General features: G+C 37.7%; 2 protein-coding genes across 2 annotated transcripts in view; both read right to left on the bottom strand.

Moving 5' to 3' along the window:
• Positions 1–1,755, bottom strand: part of LOC114904574 (treponemal membrane protein B-like) — a 3,509-nt gene extending 1,754 nt beyond the window's left edge. Inside the window, exon 1 of the mRNA XM_029238663.1 lies at positions 21–1,755. Within this exon, the coding sequence (XP_029094496.1) occupies positions 21–279 (259 nt within the window). The 5' untranslated portion in view covers positions 280–1,755. The remainder of the gene's footprint in view (positions 1–20) is intronic.
• Positions 1–10,559, bottom strand: part of RAB18 (RAB18, member RAS oncogene family) — a 33,915-nt gene that overhangs the window by 3,707 nt on the left and 19,649 nt on the right. The window contains exons 3-6 of the mRNA XM_029238662.1: positions 7,688–7,749; positions 3,687–3,759; positions 2,245–2,363; positions 2,105–2,171 (exon numbers count right to left, since the gene is read on the bottom strand). Coding sequence (XP_029094495.1) covers positions 2,105–2,171; positions 2,245–2,363; positions 3,687–3,759; positions 7,688–7,749 — 321 coding nt within the window. The remainder of the gene's footprint in view (positions 1–2,104; positions 2,172–2,244; positions 2,364–3,686; positions 3,760–7,687; positions 7,750–10,559) is intronic.

Here is a 10,559-nt window from a genome sequence, read left to right as displayed (position 1 = left end):
CTCCTCTCTCACTGGCGTATCTTTCGCAGCCTTACTTGCTGGCACCTCCTCTCTCACTGGCGTATCTTTCACAGCCTTACTTGCTGGCACCTCCTCTCTCACTGCGATATCTTTCGCAGCCTTACTTGCTGGCACCTCCTTTCTCACTGGCGTATCTTTCGCAGCCTTACTTGCTGGCACCTCCTCTTTCTGCTGACTTCTGATTGCTGGAGTGCCCCAGCGTTCAATCATCAGCCCTTTTCTATCCAGTTTTTCCTGTAGTGATTGCTCCAGTCCCATGACTTTAAACACCACCTAAATGCCAGTGACCACGATGTCCACTGGTTGTCTGAAAGACAGGTCTTATGTCTAAGCAGAACTCTTGGTTCCCTATTCCTCTGCCTAAACCTGTTCTCATCTCAGACTTCCACATCTCAGTTACGGCACCACCATTCACCCAGCTGCTCATGCCAGAGACCTGAACTTATCCTGACTGCTCTCTTCCCTTATCCTCCACACCCAACCTATGTGCTGTCAGCTCTACCCTCAAAGCATCTCCTGGATCTGCCAACTTCCCACCAGCCATGACTGCCACCGCAGTCAGCGCCACCAGCACCCCTCATCTAGGCCACTGCAAGAGAATTAGCAGCCTCTTGCTTCTGCTTCTCACGGGCCATTTGCTACACAAATGAGTCTCTTTAAAAGAATATCAAATCACAGCACTACTCCCTTGCATTCCACCTTGCTTAGAATAAAATTCATTTCTTTACCATATCCTAGGAGGTCCAACATGACCTTTTAAGATCTCTTGTCCCATCATCACCACCCTTTCCTCCAGCACACGCTCTGCTCCAGCGCACAAGCTTCCTTCCTGTTGCTCAGACACACTAAGCTGGTTCCTACCTCAGGAAATACTCGTTATTCTCTCAGCCTGAGACACTCTCTGTCTTGATCTTCATACCACGAATTCTTGCTCAAATGGCACTCTCTCAAAGAACTTTTCCGTATTACCTCCCACCCTGGTCATTCCCTCTCCCCTTACTATATTTTATTTCCTGCATAGCACTACTTATACGAGTCTGTTTCCCAGCCTGGAATGTAAACTCCCTGAGGACAGGAAGTTGGACCATTTTGTTCACTGTTGTATCCTCAGTGTTCAATAAATATTGAACTAACATATAGAAATGAAAGATACCTAGCAAGTAAGCAGTAGAGATACTACTCAATCCCTGTCTAAAATTCCCTACACCTTCCACTTACACCACCCCACTTCTCTTTATATGTGATGTTCTCCCATTTCCATTTCCTGATTCCTACTGGGTTCTAATACAGTGGAATAGCTAAAACAGTAATTCCTAAGGCTGGCTTCACGTCAGAATTAACTAGGGTGTTTCTTATAAACTGCCTTCGAGGCTCTGTTTCAGACCCGTGATAAGTAAGGCCCAGAGAGTGTAACTTTTAAAAGCTCCCAACTGGTAGAGCCAGTCCACTATGCCAGACAAGGGGCCAACAAACATCTTCTGTAAGTGGCTAGAGAGTAAATATTTTAGGCTTTGACGCCATACTGCCTCCACTGTAATGACAACTCTGCCATGAAGCACAAAGGCAGCCACAGACAGCAACGCAGATGAGCGGGCATGGTGTGTTCCCATACAAACAGTGGGGCCACATCTGGCCTGTGCTGTATTTGCCAACACTTGCTCTACCGTGCTTCTCACATATTAACGTGCATACAGATCACATGAACATCTTTCTCAAATGCAGATTCTAATTCAGAAAAACTGGGCTAGGGTCTGAAATGAAGCATTTCTAACAAACTCTCAAGTGGTGCCACTGCTGCCAGCACATGAACCAGCAGGTGCGACTGCAGGGCTGGGTTCCTGGCTTTCCTGAAGGAGAGGAATGGTGTGACTGTGTTCTGTAAGGCTTCACATGATGTGAGATCCTATTCTTTTTCACAGAAAGAAAAATAAGGAACCTGGTTCTACAGTTGGTTAGTTTTATAGCACAAGACAACCATGAGCTATATACACACATTTTATGGTTCATAAAGAGAACAATGTAACAGAAACTCCATTTAAAAACTCTTCATTAATAATGAAAAGATAAAGATTCACACACCTACCTATAAATAACATGGAATGCTTCCGTGCAAACTTCAGGCCTTCATTTCTGTCAACTTCACGATTTTCCTAAAAGATAAATCAAAGATTAAGAAAAGCTACCAAAATATAGAGCCAAACTGCCAAGTGTCTGACTTCTCACCTTATCAATTTTATTTCCAACTAGCATGTTTACTATGTCATTTCTCGTGCAGTACGTTTCCAACTCATTTAACCAATTATCCAGTTTAACAAAGGTGTCTCTTCTTGTGACATCATAAACTGGAATAAAAAGAATCAGTTATTAAATAAATATCAAAAGTAAGAAACAATGGCATTACATTTCTGATATGTACTAGGAACTGACATTACTATACAGACAAGTCTGTTTTCTAAGCCTTCAATGCTTAAAAATCAGTGCCTACTGATCCAGATGGAAGAAACAAGTGTATTTTTTTAAAAAATATATGCATTTACATACATACTTCAACTTTATTTACATATGTTGTGAGAGAAATGAAATTATATCCTATGTGATAACTGAAAATTAAGCAAAACAACAGCTGTGTCTCCATTTATAACAATAAAAAAAGTTTGTCTGAAAACCAAAAGGTGTTTAGATTCAAATCTGTGGCAAAATACCAAAAAATTTTACATAAAGTTCAGCATCTATGACCCTGTTATTTTATTTCTCACAAGGACCAGAATTTGAAAATTTGAAAAAATATGTAAAGTTAGTGGGTGGAATCCTGATCGTCTTCCTCTGTTTTCACTTTCATCTCCCATCACTCTGCATTTTACTAAATAAAGAGCTTATTAATTTAAAGTGTTTTCTAAACTTAGGAGATGCTGAACCAAAACTATGAGAGTCACTGTCAAATTCACAGAAATGAAACCAAAGCCTCACAAGTCATGATATATAAGAAAAGATTTCTCCCTACAATTGATCAATATTCATTTTAAACAGTTTCTCAGGAATATTAAGAACAAGCACTTTTCAATAAATTACATTGAAAATCCACACTTGGCTTTTAAGTTCTGTGCGATTATAAATCAATAGTACTAAGTGCTCTGTGCTATTTTTCAAGACTAAGAAAACAGATTCCGCTAAGCAACCAACACTCTCCTTCTTTTATAATCTGGCAGTAAATATTTGTAAGCTGCTGACTGAAGATTGGTTTCTGGTAATACTCTAAGACAGACCAATGACAGGAGGACTGGTCCTCAATTATGTCCTCAGCAACACGCGCTTTTAAACCAGATAAATTATAGGGGTGTTTTATTTTAGGTAAGCGATTTTTAGGTTGTACTTTTAAAAATGTTTTCTATGTATCTTCTTTCAGGAAAATGCATAAATCCAAACCACTCCTTAGTACATGTGTCTGATCTTTATTTTTTAATTGCTAGACAAAGGGCTGAAACAAAATTTTAGAAGTTTAAATATTCATTAATATTACATGAAGTTAATGTAACTTCAAGTCACATAAAAGTAGCCGTAAAGAAAAATGAAACAAAAACTTATTGACCTTCACAAACAAGGAAAATTAGAAATTCCCCAGTAATAAAACAATATTTTTTAAACAGTATATTAAAGTAAAACCTTACCTAATATAACACCCTGTGCACCTCTATAATAGCTGGGAGTTAATGTTCTGAACCTTTCTTGACCAGCAGTATCCTAAAAGTGGCAATCAATTATTATTAAACAAAACAAAGTATAAATAAAAACCTTCAACATACTAATTTAAGAGCAGAAAGTTGAACAGCATTATTAAAATATCAAGCTCATTTAAAACTTAAAATTTAAATAAGACATTTTTTTTTTACTGACAAGTGTAACATAAAAACTAACAAATACTGCCTCATCTCTAGAAAAAATGTAACAAAGTATAGGTTTTCTACAATTTTGAATTTAAGATGTTTATCACACATGAAACCCATTTCATTGAAAGCCATTGTTCTCAACTCCGGTGGCACAATAAAATTTCCTGGGAGATGAAAAATACAGACGCCTAGCTTGAACCCATGAAGATTCTGACTTAACTAGGGTATGACAGAAGTTTTAATACTCTTCCCACCAGGTGATTCTGACATAGAATCAAGGTTGAGAACCAATGATTTAAAGAGAATTACAGGGGTGTTTTATTTTAAGTAGGCAATTTTTAGGTTGTACTTTAAAAAATGTTTTCTATGTATCTTCTTTCAGGAAAATGCATTAAAACCAAACCACTCCTTATTAAATTTCTGACTCATATTAGGGGTAATGAATATAAGACGTACACAAGCTAGGAAATGTAAATTTCACAAGGAAGGGACCACATCTGCTCAATCACCAGGTTAACTCCAGAGCCCTGAGAAATTCCTGCCATAGAATAGTTGCTCAACTTTTGTTGAAAAAAAAAAAAAGGAGTAAACTAATTAGCAAGTCTCTTCTTCTGGGCCTGGTTCCTTCTGTCTTCTTTCTACCATCCTCGGACTGTGGCTCAAGTCTACCTAAGATTAAGCAAAGCAGCAGTTGGAAAACTGCTGCCTCAGCCCACCACCTGTTTCATTATATGTTTTTATTAAATAAAGTTTTCCTGGAACACAGCCAGGCCCATTCACTTATGTACTGCTGTACGGCCCACCTTGGGGTTGAACTAAATATCTTCCAGTCTTTTAAGAAAAAGTTTGCAGTCTGCTAATGTAAAATAACCTGAAGAAAAGGAAAGACGTACATCAAATGCCAACAACCGCCAGTCGCATGGCTGTAAGTGTGAGTTCAGCTACGGGGCAAGCAGAAGCTCAGATGGGTCAGAATTTATAACAACTATATAATTTGTATGTTTAAATAGTCAGAAGTTAGATCTTTGCTTGCCTTCAAAACAGGCATTTGCAGTACATAACAACATCTTTGTAAGATAAAGGAAGCAGAGCTTATCATATGTGGTTTTATTTTCTGATGGGAGAAGAGAGGATTATTAAAGACAGAAACGGACAAAGCTGGAAAAGATCTAGAAAGGCTAAATGACAGAATGTGGGGAGTAGAAGTGAGGGAAGGATGTAGAGAAGAACCACCTCAGAGGTGGGTGCCAAGTAGGTCATGATGTGTGTGCCGCACTTTCGGGGGCACAGGAGGCAGGGCTGGGCCTGACTCTATTCTATTTGAATAATCCTAGAAGGAGCATCCAAGTGGGAGGGGAGCTGATTTTATTTACATGAAGTAGATTCATATATTTCTAATCCTGAGTGAGAAGGCCTTCCTAAATATGACATGACACCCAGATGCATGAAGAAAATAACGGATTTAATCATGTAAATACTGAACCCTTGGTATGGCAAGAACACTCCTCCCCAACACCAGGCTCTCTCCCCGCCCCCCCCCACACTCATCCTCAACAAGATTTGAAAGTAAATGACAAACTAGGGGAAAAAATCTGCAGCATATGACAGAGTTAGTGTTACACACACACACAAGAACATTAATGTATACTCCTCTTAAATAAGATTTTAAAGACAAATGACAGAGTGGAAAAAATGGCATATGACAAAAAGCTAGTATTTTTATTATGTAAAGACTTTAATCATGAAAAAGATGAACACTAATATAAAAAGGGCAAAGCATATAAGAAAATTCATTAAAATATAATCAATAAATATGCAAGAAAAAAGCTCACTAATCAAAAGAAATGCAAATATAAGTGAAAAATTATTACTCAGAAAGGTAAAAATGAGAAAGATTAACAATATATAGTACAGAAGACCTTTTTCCTATACCCCAATGTTAAGTCTTCATATTCTTTGAGACAGTAATTCAGCTTCTAAGTATACACTGTAAAGTAACTGGACAAGTACACACAGATGTAAAAATTAGTATGCTCATCACAGCACTTCTGATCTTTGTGAAAAGCTATTAACGGTGTAAATATCTTAAGATGGTCATTTAAACTGATGTACTTCTATATTTATTGACACAGAACAATGTACATAGTGTGTTGGGGGGAGGGTGACAAGCAGGTGAATCCTTTCTTTCAGAAAGTTGCATATACAACACGTGTAACAATGTGCATGTGTCTGACATATTTTATACGATGTTCACTAAAATGCAGACATTGGTTAAAGATGAACTTTCTTCTCTATTAATTTCATACTATTTTGATTATACTTTTTAGAATGAAACTATATTATCCTTGCAGTCAGGAGAAGCCTCTCTTATTTAAAAAATATGTATAAGCCTATGATAAAGATGTCACTTCAGTAATACCTGCCAACCTTTTTATTGAGCAGGAACTAGAAAGTAAATTACAAACAAACAAACAAAAAACCTCTTGTATGAAAGTAAGATCTCACAGCAACCATCAAGCCTCAGATCCTATTCTAAATTGTATATGTCACAGCAGGAGCAAGGGCAGAAGAGGTAATAAATCAAACAAGAAAAACATGGAAAATCAGGCTCCACTTCAGTTCGGAAAGAAGGGAGCATTCTTAAACTTCAATATATATTTTACTATGGTCTAGTCCAACATTTTCCAAATTGTTTCTTGTTAGACATTACTGTACTGATTGATAGTAAACATATTTTGGGGAAGGGACAAACAGGCTACCAATCATGTAAAGCATTGTATCTTAGAAAAAAACTGACAAAAAACATAAGACACACAGTCATTTGGAATAAAGTGTGCATTAGAAATAGTGTGCCATTCAGAGAATGCCATTAAAATGAATGAGATCATACAATGCATGAACACTTGCTGTTTCAATCTGTAATTGACACCCACCCAGCCAGCATTTACTACTTAGCCACCGAAGTATGACTCAATTTGATGACTGCAGACCAGTCCTAATATTATTATCATGTTATAAAAATATACTTAGATATTTAACTATAGCATATGTGGGAATTAGCTTATGAGTGTATTTTTATAAATTTTATATGTAATATATTTAATATATAAGCAATCATACTTAGATGGAGAGACAGAGATAGGAAGGAAGGAAGGAGAGGCGGAAAGAGGAGCAGACGGACGCAGACTGAGTAACCTGGACGTTCCGGCAGCTAGTGCTACCTTATTCAGCACTACCAGGAAGAGGTCTAGTTAGCAGAGAATGCGGATCAGAACAGTTGGGTTACCAGGCAAATGAAAAGATGCTAGTAAGTAAACACTCAGCATCAGTATTAAAAAAAAATCCAAAGTTGGCAAGCTCAAATTTTACAGATATTTACACTAACAAACATGAAAAATCATTTTTTCTATCGCTTCATTCCCTTCTCCACAACAACTGTCTTTAGCATTAGTTCAGAGTAGGTTGTCTTTTTAAAACTTTAAAGAAACACATTCAATAACAATGATTCTCTCTGGCAGACGATGATTTTTTTAATACTCTGTTTTCAAATATTCTGAAGGGATTATATATTTTAAAAATCTGAGTAAGTAAAACAAGTCTCTGCCTGATTACAGAATTATAAGATATAACTATTTATGGCTATCCTTTAATCAACATCAAATCTCCCAAGTTATTAAACACACATTGCTCATTCACCTCTAGAACACTACACACATCAATTTCTGCTTCTTCAAAAAGTACAAGTTTAATATTTACACAGAATACATTTTAAAAATTCTTACCCATATTGCAAGTTTAGCCTTATTTCCATCCACTGAAATTGTTTTCACCTTAAAGTCAACACCTTGGAAAAATGAAAATTTTGATAAGAATTCCAGTAAAACATACATTTTAAATCAATTACCAAGAAAATGAAGAAACAGAAAAGCCACTTTATTAAATGCCCAAATTCACATCCGAATTCTTAGAGTTATGGATGTGAAGATAGAAGAAAAAGTGTCACTAAAGTTTAGCAGCTTAGAATTTAATCGAGAAAAATGAAAACCAAATTCTTGTAAAATTTATTCACCTACCTGTACTTCTTGAAAAAGCAAACGTTTTATTGAAAAAAATGAAAGTGTAAGGTGTAAGGTGGTGATCGACCCGGCACATTAAAAGCCAAGAGCTAGAGTTCACTGTGCTGATGTAGAGAAGATCTCTGGCTGACTGTGGGTTGGGGCACTTTCCCAGGGCCCCCTAAGCTATTATTAGGAGCGTTGTCCACAGCTTGCCAACACCCTAAGTCAGATTCTGGCTGTGGGCAGCTTGGAAGACTGGTAAAATTATAAAAGGGCCCCTCTTTTCTCGCCTTAAGAATTCTTTGTTTTTATCCTAAAAAACAGTATTCATTTTATATAACCTTATCAATAATCACTTGCTACTGCACAATTGCAAAAAGAGAATTTACACACAAAAACGTTTATGCCCAATCCTTTAAGAATCTTCATAAGTTAAAGAGGAGTGCTCGAAGAGCAGTAAAATCTGTATGTACTGATTTATATGAAGAGAAGACAAGTTCCGTAAGAAGTCACATTGGGCTCTACTACAGCAGCCCCCAAAACCTCTCCCTGCCCTGGAAAAGGACTTGACACATGCCATCTGGCTTAAATGAACAGTAACTGCCCACAGGTCTTAAAAGAGTATCAGAAATAATGTGCAGTCTATCCCACTGGCCAGAGGGAAAATATTAACTCAAGACACTTGGAAAGAAACTTTCAAAAGATTTTAGCTTATCACAATTAATTCAAAACAGCCACAACTAAGATGATATATGTAAATGCTCAAATACTAAATGCTTCCTAGAACACCTGTCACCAATATGGAAATATATTAGTAATTCTTGGACGATTTCTGATAATCCATTACACACACGAATTAGGTAATAAAAACGCATTTCAAAACATGCATTACACCAGGTCTTTCTGCATGCCAAAGATTAAAAAAAAACAGTTTGGTGTCTTGGGCTAAGGTGATAAAGAAGTTGATGAAGTCATTCCTAGAATGTCAGGCAACCACGAGTTAAAGGACAGTGCCAATTGCACAGTCCAAGGAAAACCTAAGTGTAGTTTCTTTGAGGCAAAACAAACAAAAAATTCTATATATTAAGTAATCTTGTATTCACCAGGTCTAGATAAAGAAATCTGCCACACCATTTTTATAAAAAATATGAAATTATTTACATTTTACTCATATAGCTTAAAAAAAAGACACCCAAACTTGAGAAAATGTAGATGAAGAAATGGTTCTGACTTGGTAGAGGTACTAAATGAAGGCCACTGGTAGACATCGCAGAGAGACGGCTTGTCACACATGCTCCACAGTTAAATTCTCAAGGTTCTTCAGAGAAGATAGAAAGAACTTTTCTATTCTTAAACACCTAAGACAAATCTGCTCAAGGGCAGACTGCTACCAGCTAGTCTACCCAGGAAAAGAAACTCAATGTTCCCGGAATGTTTGTGTTCTCCTTCCCTCCCCCAATATCCTCTTTCTCTTTTATAATTTCCTGCATATATTTCTTGGCAGTCTAATGACTTTCTCTGTCATACGTATAATTTGCATATCAATAACTGTCTCCAAGTTACTCTTCTGACATGTTAGATTTGAAAGCTACAGATAACACCCTCAGGAAACACTGCCCCTGGAGTCCTACCATCAAAGTCAAGAGACAGGCAACCTGAGAGGGTACCTCTCCTGGACACAGGACCTTCAGTTCTCATTCATCCTCCCTTGGTTCCTCTGGTGGATCTTGTGTGCAGACATTGATCTCTTTAGCTCTTAGATGCTCAAACTGCTTCTTCACCAAGTCTGGGTCTTCTGTTTTGCAAGTGGCTGTTAATTTGCCTTATTGGTGGCAGCGGTGGGAATATTTCTGATAAATTTTATTTTGCCAACTTCTCACTACATTTGATTAAACTATCTTTTCAACCTCCTCATGTGGATGACAAACAAGGAGCTCATAATAGAAGCAGACTGTTTAGGAAAAAACACTCCTGTGTTTCCCCTCTACAACACTGAACACTTCTGTGACCCAATACGTAGGGTTTTTCCCACAACTACCAATTCTTTGACTTTCCAGGGACACCAGCTGGGTGTCCCACAATTCAATTCAGTTCTGACACGATCTACCTGAAGTTAAGAGATAGATCCCAGAGGGTAAGGGCGAAGTCCCACAAGACTGCCACACCCCCATTTCAGAGTCCAATCTCAAGTCCACGTTGTTACCTGTGCTTCTGACCAACTGGCTATAAATCAGACGTTCCCATAATCCCTCCTCAATAAGATTAATTTGATATAGTAGCTCAAAGAACTCAAGAAAACAGTTTACTTACTTACTAGATTATCATTTTATTATAAAAGGATACAACCCAGGAACAGCCAGAGGGAAGAGATCTGGGCACAGGGCAAGGTATGGGGAAGGGACACAGAATTTTCATACCCTCTCCAAGCATGCCATCCCTCCAGTACCTCCACATGTTCACCAACACAGAGCTCTCTGAACCCGTGGGGTTTTTTTATGGAGGCTGGACTGATTAAATCATTTGCCTTTGGTGATTAAACAAAACCTCCAGCCCCTCTCCGCACCCTGGAAGTGAGGGAGGTAAGATAGGGCTGAAA

The sequence above is a fragment of the Monodon monoceros genome, unplaced genomic scaffold (genome assembly GCF_005190385.1).
Source record: "Monodon monoceros isolate NGI ecotype Baffin Bay Population unplaced genomic scaffold, NGI_Narwhal_1 Super_Scaffold_21, whole genome shotgun sequence".
Taxonomy (NCBI): domain Eukaryota; kingdom Metazoa; phylum Chordata; class Mammalia; order Artiodactyla; family Monodontidae; genus Monodon; species Monodon monoceros.
This window is presented reverse-complemented; position numbering and strand designations above follow the sequence as displayed.